This window comes from Pholcus phalangioides, unplaced genomic scaffold (assembly GCF_987345545.1).
Source record: "Pholcus phalangioides strain wild (caught in Gottingen) unplaced genomic scaffold, Ppha-v1.0 ptg000011l_1, whole genome shotgun sequence".
NCBI lineage: Eukaryota > Metazoa > Arthropoda > Arachnida > Araneae > Pholcidae > Pholcus > Pholcus phalangioides.
Genome location: NW_028301604.1, coordinates 54322570 through 54335000, shown reverse-complemented (window position 1 = coordinate 54335000; position 12431 = coordinate 54322570). Strand labels below are relative to the sequence as shown.

General features: G+C 37.4%; 1 protein-coding gene across 5 annotated transcripts in view; it reads right to left on the bottom strand.

Moving 5' to 3' along the window:
* LOC149080571 (rho family-interacting cell polarization regulator 2-like) overlaps positions 1 to 12431 on the bottom strand; it is a 185943-nt gene that overhangs the window by 140010 nt on the left and 33502 nt on the right. For 2 of the 5 annotated variants that reach the window (XM_089239707.1, XM_089239706.1), the window contains exon 5: positions 913 to 942. The exons of the other annotated variants lie outside the window; for them this stretch is intronic. In XM_089239707.1, the coding sequence (XP_089095833.1) occupies positions 913 to 942 (30 nt within the window). The remainder of the gene's footprint in view (positions 1 to 912; positions 943 to 12431) is intronic. 5 annotated transcript variants of the gene reach the window in all.

The following is a 12431-nucleotide window of genomic DNA, read 5'->3' as shown; positions in this document are numbered from 1 at the left end:
ATTGATGGAAGAAATTCACAAAAAAAAAGAAATTCAAGCAATTATAAGCACTTGAAAATGGTTATTATTTTCTTCAAAGACTTGAAAATAAATTTTTTTTTTCAAGGACTGTACGAACCCTGGTACACTAAAGCAAAGAACAGTTATATATCTTCTAAGGTGGTTTTTTGAATAACTTTCTTTGTCAATTAACTTTGGTTTAAATTTTTGCTCTGAACTTATTTCTGAAAATATATACTTAATTTTAAAAAGAAATTTTTTAATCTTCAAAGGTTTTCAAAATCTTGATAAAAAAAATTTTTTGAAACCTCTCACTATGACTCATATTAAAAGTTGTCATTATCAGGTGATTATGCCAAAAAATTATTTTGTTTTAAATGTTTCCGGCAATGAAAACCGAGTTATATTTCATAATATAAACAAAATTAGTACAAATTTTTAACTACTTATAAGAAAAATGAATATTCTCAATTCTCCAATTTTTACATCCAGAAGAATATTCTCAAAATATTCTCATTCTCAGCTCACATCTCTAGTTGCACCTATAGAAAAAAAGGATAAAACACTGCAGAAATTTCTCCACAAAAGAAGTGTTAAAAAGAGGTTCCATAGTTTCCACTGTGTCATGAACACCTTTGAGATGAAACTTATTAAAACTCAAATCAAAAAATTGCTTGCAGTTACACATTTATAAATCTTAATGTTAAATTTGTGCCTTAAAAATGCACAGAATATTATCAAAATTTTCTTATTTCATTAATAATGAAAGTAGAATATCTAAAAAATATTTTGAGAGAAAGGGAAAAGCTATGGAACATGAAAAAATTAAATTACATGGAAAAGTTTTCACAATCACCTTCTCAGATTAATTAACAAAACATGAATGTTGAACAATATTTTCATATTACTCACCTTTTCCAAATCATACAATTTTCCTTGAGACTGTGTAGGCATTAAAAAAGAGAAAAGATATGCAAAAGTGCATAGTATGTATGTCATCACACGTACTTGATGTAAATGCACATGCATGAGTATTTGTTATGGAAAGTGAGAAAAGTTCAAATCAAAAGAATAGAAGTTACTCAGAGGAAAAAAAAAATGATATGTATATAAAAAAAATTTCTTTGCGATTTTACTAAAAGATTAATGCTTACGTGTCATAAATGCAAAAGCATCTGAAAAAAAATCAAGGTTCCCAATAATTAATATAAAATAAAAAAAGTTCAGTGCTTTAATGTGAAGTATTTAATTTGTTCTACGAATGTGAGTACAGTGGTTTTTCAGCGACAAAACTTTTTTAAAGTGTTTACCAACTTATAATGGCAAATCAAAACTTCAACCAACGTGGTTAAGCAGACCCAAAGAGCAAAAATACAGTAAACTTGAGTACATACCAATTGTACTTTTATCATGACCTGTATTTTAAGGTTTCGGGAAAATATTGCTTCGTTTAGCATGGTCAGAGCATGGTTTCTCAAATTCAACTTGAAACCATCAGAGTAATTGCAAAAGACGGGGGGTTCAACACCAAGATCATTGACGAAATAACTAGAAAATTCTTGAAACCGGCACGAGGAACCACTTTAGACAACATTACAGGCAGACCACTCAAAGAAAGCGTAGTCATACCCTATGAACCAATACTCTCACTGAAGATCAAACTGATTATTTAAAAAGTTTAATCTAACAACCATAGATGTACCCACCAAAAACTTAGGTTTCATGCACCGAAAGATACTATACCACAGAATAAACAATGGGAATCTATTACATACCATGTGGTGATTGCCCTCTTGGTTATATAGAACATACAAGGAGACCCATAAAAGCAAGAATAAATGAACGCGCTCATAGTATTAAGAATAAGGAATGTGAGAAATCTACCATCGCCGCTCATTGTTGGCAAGAGAGCCATAGATTTACATTTCAGGAAGCAAGAGTTTTTCCCAAATTCAAGTCTACAGTAGGTTTAGATTTCCATGAAGGCACATATATTTGGGCCTTCAAAAATATACTAGTAAACAATAATAAATCTACACCACTGATCACTTAAATTCATTTCGAGCAAAATTCTAATAGACCAATCGGGTAGCACCATTTTACAAACGTCCAATCAGGACGTTGCATTAGAGACCAAGCACACAGAGCGATTTCTTGGCGAGCGAGTCTAGCGGAGAGGCAAGAACGATCGCAGCAAAAATTCCAACGATGTGGGTGATTATACGATTTATGTGATTGGCATCTGCCAATGGGCCAATTTTTTCGGCAGCGAACTTGCCAATTTTCACCTTTGTGCCCATGCTCTTCCTATTTTCCCGCCACCACTTCCATCCATTCTCTGCCTAAGGCCAAGATTACACTATAAAAGTTTGATAAAAGATCTTTTATAAAACTTGAAAATTCAACCAATAAGTGCATCGGTTACATTCGAGCAAATGCAACCGGTGATCTTATTGGTTCAATTTTTCTAATTTTATCAAAGACTTTTTACAAAACAGGATTACACTAGAAAAGTTTCATAAAATTTCAATTATATAACTTGTATAATTCAACCAATAAGGCTATCTGTAGCATTTTCTCAAATGTAACCAATAACCATATTGGTTAAATTATTAGGTTAAGTTTTATAGATGAACTATAATGAAACTTTTATAGTGTAATCCCAGCATAATACGGTATTTTTCTTTGTTGTTATTCCGTATGGGTGCGCTACATAAAATTATTTTTTCACATCTTCAGAAGTGTTTCAAACCTGTGGGTGCTCGATAAATATAACTTTACATAGCAAATTTTAATTATTGAATAAATTCTGAGGGTGGTCGGACCCTCGCCACATAATACCATGGGTGCTCGCTCCCAGCGTGTAAAAACAATGAAATGAAGAAATGTTGAAATATGAGCGGGCAATGTTTTGAAACGTGATATTATAGACTTGGCCAATGCACAGGTATCTTGAAAAATTAATGGTGATAACAGCACAAATTTTAGTTGACTAAAACAGGGTTTAGACATCTTGTGTTTATTAAACTGAAGAGCCGAAAAAACTGGTGCAGGCATGCGTATGCAAATAAAGAGATATGGAACCAAACAGAGTACGGCGCTGCGGTCGGCAACGCCTATATAACACAACAAGTGTCTGGCATAGTTGTTAGATCGGTTACTGCTGCTACAATGGCAGGTTATTGAGATTTAAGTGAGTTTGAATGTGGTGTTATAGTCGGCGCACAAGAGATGGGACATAGCATCTCCGAGGTAGCGATGAAATTTGGATTTTCACGTACAACCATTTCACGAGTGTACCGTGAATATCGGGAATCCGGTAAAAAATTAAATCTACGACATCACTGCGGCCGGAAAAAGATCATGCAAGAACGGGACTGACGAGAATCATTAAACGTGACAGACGTGCAACCCTTCCGCAAATTGCTGCAGATTTCAATGCTGGGCCATCAACAAGTGTCAGCGTGCAAACCATTCAACGAAACATCATCGATATGTGTTTTTGGAGCTGAAGGCCCACTCGTGTACCCTTGATGACTGCACGACACAAAGCTTTACGCCTCGCATGGGCCCGACAACATCGACATTGGACTGTTGAGGACTGGAAACACATTGCCTGGTCTGACGAGTCTCGGTTCCAATTGCTTCGAGCTGATGGACGTGTACGGGTATGGAGACAACCTCATGAATCCATGGATCCTACATGTCAACAGGGGACTGTTCAAGCTGGTGGAGGCTCTGTGATGGTATGGGGCGTGTGCAGTTGGCGTGATATGGGACTCCTGATATGTCTAGATACGACTCTGACAGGTGACAGGTACGTAAGCATCCTGTCTGATCACCTGCACCCATTCATGTCCATTGTGCATTCCGACGGACTTGGACAATTTCAGCAGGGCAATGCGACACCCCACACATCCAGAATTGCTACAAAGTGGCTCCAGGAACACTTTTCTGACTTTAGACACTTCCACTGGCCACCAAAATCTCCAGACATGAACATTATTGAACATATCTGGGATGCCTTGCAACGTGCTGTTCAGAAGAGATCTCCACCCCCTCTTACTCCTACGGACCAGTCCTGCAGGATTCATGACGTCAATTATCTCCAGCACTACTTCAGACATTAGCCGAGTCCATGCCACGTCGTGTTGCGGCACTTCTGCGGGCTCGCGGGGGCCCTACACGATATTAGGCAGGTGTACCAGTTTTTTTGGCTCTTCAGTGTATTATGCCAACTATAAGAATGTCATCACAAATGTTGAGTTATCAGGGTAGTCACTTATTGAGGTTCTACTGCATTTATTTTTAAACATATTAATATAATAAAAGGGCTAGGATTTCTAAAAATATTTTTGGAAAATTTAACGAGGAAATTGTTAGGTCTTTCCTCCGATTCATTTATTAAATCATTAAAGTAAAAAGTTAAATTTTTAAATTTCAGATTGAAGGGTCCCATTTTTTCCTGACGATTTGGGTAATTCGATTAAGATCACACTTCTTTTCATATTGCTCGAAACACCACTCGCTCGCTCAGCAATCACAATGCCAAGAAATCGCCAAGCAATCATGTCGTTGCCGGTCCACCCAACTAATTTACTTGAGAAGTGAAGGAGAGGGAAAGAAGAATCACGGTCAGAGATGCTGAAATACCCAGAATTTCAGAAAAGGAAGCATGAAAATTTTGTTCACGCGTCATCTGGGACACATTCTTTCCTAGTTCTAATAAGCCCTTTTTTTTCTTTTTATCATGTATCCCGATCGTGCGATTTTGAAAAAGTGGTTTTACTACTTTGTACACTGTACTGTACTAATATACTCGTGGGTTGTTGAAGAATAAAATGAGGGATATCTAGTCGCTTCCCTAAATGAGGGGCTGTGTATTTGTCAAATTTTAAAGTTTTAATTCCCCTGCGTATTCTGTCCCTTCCAGTCACATACCGGAAATTATGGTACTTTCGCGGCTATCTGTCGGCATTCAAAGACCGCATCTATACAGTGTAAATTTGCCTTGTTCCTATAATATTGCGAATGCGCATTTTTTTTAAAAATCTGAAAGGATTGGAACGCCTGTTGAAATTGTAAAACTTTTCCGAGATCGTGGAAAAAAAACCGAATCTGTAAAAACTCTACCTTGAATACATAGTTTTGTCATTTAGCTGCTATGTGGTAGTCACCATTTCACACTGTGAAAATCCCGGATGTGTACGCAGAATCAGCTTTTGGAGGGGCACAAGAATCTAATTCTTCACAGAAAGTGTGGGCCATTAACACTCAAACATTTCATTTTGATCTTGGGGGGTGGGGGGGAGAAGAACCCCCCCCCCACCCAAAATTTTCCTTTTGGTGAAAATCCGGGTTTGGAACCCACGATTGCACAATGGTATACGGCTATAAATGTGATTTCTGAAGGGTTTGAAATTTTGAGTTGGCTATTCCCTTGAAAACAAACTTCCAGTTGCCACGGCGATGACACATACCTACAACACAAATATGTACACATTAAACTTCAAATGCACACATTATCAGTTTGGAGGATAGATGCAGGGCTGCAACTGGGGGGAGGGACAGGCAGATATTGTGTCCCGGACTCTGGACTAAAGGGGGGCACCAAATTCACCCTTTATAACTGCTTCTTCTACATTACATGGGTGTGCCAAAATGTGTGCTTGCCCCATTTGAGAAAGTATCTAGTTGCGGCACTAGATACTTTCCTACACCACCTACTAAACACAAAACATGCCAAATGCTGGGCACACACACATAAGCACACTGTTAAGTTTCTCCAATACAAATCTGACATAGCTCCCATATTCAGGTGTAAAAATATGTGGCAGTTAAATAGTGACAGATCAGAATGGTGAACTATCAGGGAGGGAAAATAAAATCATTTTAAAAGGAAAAATAAACAAAGTATGAATGGGAAATCAGAAGGTAAGTGTCTGAGAGAGAATATAATTTACTTTAAATTTGACTAGAAGATATTGAAAGTGCTAAAAAATTTTTAACAAAATGTAAAATCAATCAGAAGGGAATTTATAGATTGATTTATTAGTAAATATATAAATGTGTGTCTCCAACTGTTAACTAAATTGGATTCTGCTTATAACGTTTTTCAAAAACCATAATAAAAAATGTAAATAGGAAAACACTTTAAATGGGAAATCTTGATGAGAATGACTTATTGTTAGGACCAAGAAAATAACTTGTACCAAGTGGAAAAAGTTCTAAATGGGAGAAACATTATAAGCAGGATCAACTGTATATTTGGTTTAGATTTATTACATGTGCTACATTCTATATGTTAAATTCTATGTGTTAATGGCCTTAGCAAGCTTTTCCTACTAATAGACAATGAAAGTAAATGAACCTTTGGATAGCACAGGTTTTTATAAATGAATTATTTATTTGATTCACTGAGATACTTCCTCCCCTTCCTACCCAGAATATGGCCCACCGCTCAGTCTCAACGAAGAAATATAAGTAGGTGATCAAAGAGCTGGGGCATGCTGGAAGAAAATTCATAAAGATAGCAGTGAATTATAGGGGAGGGGGCATAATTTTTTTCAAGATAAATATTTTTTGAGAGGGATCCACTTTCACTCAAAAAGGACCCAAATTTTTTGAATAACCTGGGTCCCAGGTAAATTAGAGTACAGCGGCATCTCTGTCGATACTAGCTTGCCAAGGGATTGCTTCGTGTGTGGAGGCTCTTAGTATCACACACAGGCTCACAGCTTCATTCTGATCAGAACGTTTGAAGTAAACAGACATACTTTTCCGCTGAGCAACCAACCATTAAGATTTGGTATTCAACCCAAGTGGGAAACTCAGTCAGTGTGATTAGTGGTTAAATATTTTTTCCTCTGAAGACGACACCCATTGGTGTCAAAATGCATTAGGATATTTTGAGTTTTACGTGTATTTGCCTTATTCGTTGATGTCTTCTTAATATTCTTGGGCAAAGTTGATAAACTCTTCCACCTTAGTTTGATTCAACATACTTTGAGATTTTCCAAATCAAAAATTAGAATGAAAATTTTCTCTGCAAATTTAAAACTATGACTATATTGGATGGAACAATTTGCAGAAACCATTGTAATTTCTGATTCATTTCATCTAGCTGAAATGCAACTCAGGTAGTATACAATAAATATGAGTAAGTTTATGAAGTGGGTGAATGTAAAACCCAGGATAAGAGCTTTAACAACTACACTGCCTATGCTATTTCTTACCACATTACTCATGGCATGTACAAATCTGTCAGTTTCCCCCAGATAATTTTATTCATTCGGCTTATATGCCAGAGGGGCACCAAAATGTCATGTACAGGTGAGAATTTCTCTTAAGCCTACCCTGTTAATTCCCATGATATTGCACAGAGGCTATTATATATATTTTTTAATAAAGGGAGGTGTGAAAAATTGTGACCCGGGTGCCCATAGAATATATATAGAGGCAACCCCATTCCCTAAAGTGGAAGCCCCTATCTGTCGGTATAACTGCTCTATCTCAAAGGCACTGTAGCTTGAGTGAAATGACCATTAAAAAAAGGACAGTTCCAGGGCGATTTATTTCATAGGTTTGTTAGATCATCTATATGGAAGGGGCGATCTATTTCTTCCGAAAATAGGCTTCAATGAATTCAGATATTCACTCATAGATAACAGGAAGTGTTGCTCTTTCACGAGAGCGATGATACTATTGTGAGAGGCTCTGTTGGTATCTAGTTGGAGGGTGTAGGTGTTGGTTTCTATGGTCCTTGTTTTTTTAAATTATTTCTTGCCATGTTCATGGAATAGGGGTGGTTTCAGAATTCCTACAACCGATCACGGAGTGTGTTGACATGAGTAATACGTTTTCCACCCACACGAACACCATCTTCCACCCACAGCAGGGACCACCTGTTTCTCCAGATGGCCCTTCAGTGTCTCTTCAGATAAAATAAACGAGCGAAAGGTCCATGGTGGTTTAGGCTTGCAATGCATTTTTCATCCTCAGGGTGTCTACCAAAAGCAAAATTTGGTGACTTTTCTGTGACCTTTTCTCATTCGATTTTTGACCAAAATATTCTTCGCAGGTATAACAAAACTTTCCAAAGCAACCTCCGTGGGAGCACCTACTTGCGTTGAAAATGCGTCCTGTGAATGCAATACTACCGCACACGCTATTGATAGATATTAAGCCATGTGCACAACAGCCATGTTGAGCCCATTTCTTTACTAATTGTATTACCGCGTGCAGACAAAATGTATTGGCGCAGGTAAAATAAAAAAATTAGAAGAAACGTTTCTTATATACGAGAGCCAAAACCTACATGTAAGGGTACAAACATAGTGTGGCAGAATTCCCAATTCGGAGGGAAGCATAGTAGGGGTGATAGGGTTTCAGCCCAGGGACCCTAAATGAGATAATTCTAATTTTTGTTTTTCACACTATAAATTCACTATAAGGGGCCCCATGAGAAATTTGGCCTGAACCCGCCAAAGATCTCAGCTTAAGGGGGGGGGGGCACTGCAGAATGTGGGGCCACTAGACCAGTGGTTCTCAACCTTTGGAATCCTGTAGCATGGTTGATTTCTTTTTCTTGATTGGAAGGTCTGGGCATAGACAAGAGTAATGAGAAATAAATGGGTAAAAATGAAACAATAAACCACTCATGGTCCAGTTTGGCTGATGCCAGGAACCAGCAGTTGAGAATCGCTGCTCTAGTCCAACCAAGGGCCCTTCTGAAGGATGGATTTTTCATAGTCCAATATTAGACACTTGTTATTTGCTCAATCGTCATGCCTAGGTGTCGGTCTAGATTGCAACCTCCCCAGCACGTTCCAACCAACACAGGCAAAAGGTTTATATCCCGAGGAGGGACAGAGCCTCGGTCATGTCTGGTCTGACGGTCTAGATTGCAACCTTTTCACCATATTCCAATGGTTCTCTTTTGTCAGCTGCCTCCCTTGGGTAATTCACGGTTCACCGACGGATTACCAAAATGTTAGACAGATATTTTCATCATATAGAGAACCACTTCAAAGCATAAATAGGCAGACAAATCAATATTTTCAGCTCGCCACAACACTCAAGTCTGATGTCTGTCTTCCCTTGAATGCTTTCATTCTGTTGCATGCGTATACTGTATGATTTTGTCATTTGCTATAGCTAGTCGGTAAAGATCGACACGATCAAAAAATAAATTTTTGATTAAAAATAATTTTTCTTTCTTCATGGGGGAAAACTTCGTGCCCTTTCATCTGGCCCCCACAAGGATGGGGCTGACAGGGCTGTGCAGCCCTAAGGCTCGGGACAGTCACCATTATTATTTTTCATGCCATAAATTTACTACAGAGCCTCCACCCAGTGAAAACTGGCTTGAGGATTCGCCAAAGATCAAACAGCCCTGCTCTATGATGTGGGGGAAGATCATGTTCTTTTTCTGTGGAAAACCCAATATTGTTCCCAAGAGGACTCCCTACTGCCGTGATCTATTACAGTCCCCCTCCTCTAGGAATTATCACATGATCCTGAGAACACTGCTTTAGGGGGAATATTATAGATGTTGAAAGGTGCAGACAAGCAAAGAAAGAAAAGTTCTTTTGTGTTCATCCAGTCTAAATAGCTTTTTTGCCTCACCCATATAATGTCTACTCCAATATAAGGTGGCTACACATTAACATTGTTCTTTTCTATTGCTACTCACCCATCCATCCCTCCAGGGCAAAAAAAAAGAATGAATGAAACCTGAGGGAGAAGAAATATTGAATGCCACAGCTTTTTGCAAAGCCTAGATTTTTGGGGGAAAAATCTAAAAAAAAAAATCTGTGACCTTTACTCAAATTTTGTGACTTTTTGGGACTTTCATGACCTTTTTCTCATTCCGGGACTGTGACTTTTCCGGGCCTTTCTTTCAGGAAGCGAAATAATCTAGTTGATTTATCCCCAAATACACGAAATGCCAAATTTATTTTCTTTTTCTTTATTTATTTCTTTGTTCGAAAAGGTTTGTTTCAACCTATTGCTGACATTTACTTATTTTTTGTGTATTATTTCATCTAAAATTATATTACCATAACATATTTAGTGACTATCTTTGTTCCTGAAACTTTAAAAGCTGAGTTTCTGGTTTATTTTCATCTATACAACATTTATATAAGTATTTAATTATTTTGCAAGAGCTGTCCGATAGCGTGTTTGTAAACAACAATAGCCTGTTGCCACTTTTGGAATCGGCTATAAATTGTAGATCCCAATACAATCAGCCTTGGTATGCAGAATATTACAATGATGTGACAAAAATTGTCACTAGCTGTGAGGGATGCTCTAGCTTGTTACTGTATTATTTTCATTATCAGAGTCTCTACCACATAACCAAAGAAAAGTTTTGTGAATTTTTGTTGACCTCAGTTTGTCTACCTAAATAAACTTTGCTCGAATCTTACTGTAAATACCTGTTGGTTATCACTTCTATCAGTGGTGCCCATTGCCCCATTGTGGTCTGAAACAACAAAGAAATCACTACATATCAATGGTAACAAGTAAGTCACAGGTAAAAAAGTAGAACTAGCAATAAAATTTGGACATTTGCAGCCACCATCCTCATACAAAAAATACATACAATTTTAGGCCATAGAGATGACCAAGCCTTATAGAATGTGACACATAATTTTTCTTTCAAATTTATCCAGCACCACAGTCATTTTATTCTCACAATGCCAGAGGTTGGTTCTCAAACAACTAAGTGTGAGGACCCAACTGAGATAGCCATGTAATTGTGGAATCAGGGCACTACCTTTCTTTCAGGAGTAGAAGTGGTAACTCTGTCAAAGACTCTTTGACAAAAAATAAGCCGGTTTTGCAAACTTATGTTCTTTGGTACATTAGGCAGTGCTACTTATGCTCCAAATCAGAAGTGAGCATGTGACTATAGATGAATATTTACGATTAATATTATTTTCCCCGATTTTGTGGGCATGATTCCAGCTGAAATCTTGGTTTTAACAATTTGGCTATTCAAATTTTTCATTCAGGAAAAAAAGGTTGGGGAAATAGCCGCAATGTTTGGAGATTTAGCACTCGTTAATTAGCAGGATTGGTGATTTAATACACATTATTCAGAGAGATTGGCGATTTAACAATAGATTATTTGCGATGTTGGGGAAAAAATCGTTACTTGGCAGAATAGTTTTTTACTCAAAAAAATCAAAATTCAGGTTTTCAACAAAATTTGAACCACTCCATAATGGTGCAGACTTTCAGAATCAAAAACCAATCGCAACATGTTTGTACTTAAATGGAAAACTCATTTTTCAGCCACCACCAATGTGCAATTGTGGGTATCAAGAACAGCCTGATAAGAGGCGATGGTTTTCTAGGATAAAATCGAGTGCACCAATTTGTCGAAAAATCCGAAAATTGATTTGAAAAAATTGGTGACCTCTTTTATTTTGTGACTTTTCCCATGATCATTGATACTCTCGATTTACCAATGTCTTTAGCGTAACTCCCGATGATGAAAACGGATTTGTCATTGCTGTTTTTCCAGTGTGATAATACGTTCTTTCGTGCACTTTTCCGTTCTGTTAAAGGATGCACAAATTTTTAGATTTTTAGTGTAAATTGACGCAATTTAAAAAATAATTAACGTAAGGAACGCATAAATAAAAGGAGTTTTTTTCAGAAACAAAAAGCTGAACACAGCAATTGAAGAGTTTTTTTAGTTGTTGTTGTGTGGATGAACAGCAATTTGCTTTGTTTGATGTTGTCTGAAGCCTAGGCGCCGAATCCTGGGGAGGGGGTCTCAAGCTAATTCCATTTGTGGCCTATAGGTGGAGATAGACTTGAAAGTCTGGGGGACACGATGATTGCTGGGGGGCATGATGATGTCAATTTATATATATGCAAATACATTAGATCAGTTGGCTTTACCTTTGAAACTGGGGGGGGGGGGGGGCATGATTTCATCGAAAAGTCAGCTTCTATTGTAAAGTAACTTCAAAGTTTCTAAAGGGAAAATTTTGTTTTTGATGCAAGATGGCACAGAATTGAAGAATTTCTGCATTTTTGTAGCAGAATGTAACAAATGTCGGAAATTGTAACAGATTTTCCACCCCTGCAGTTGAGAATTAATTTCAAATATTTTATTTGATATATCAAATGCTGGTGATGCCTTTAAGAGTCGTGACGCTCATACTTCATTCGAACAAATGTAAAAGATAGGCTGATTGGTTGTTTTTTTTAGTTTTGTAAAAGATCTTTAATCATTTATAGTGTTATCCCAGTCTTAGACCTGTGAGTGCTCATCTTACAGTTTGGTGCGAAAATTCTATTCATGAACCCTATCTAAATATGTTTGGCATGGTGCTTCAAAATACCATGGTTGCTCATAAATTCATAGCACCCTCGACTTTGATGCCACAATTATATCCACCGGGGAAAGC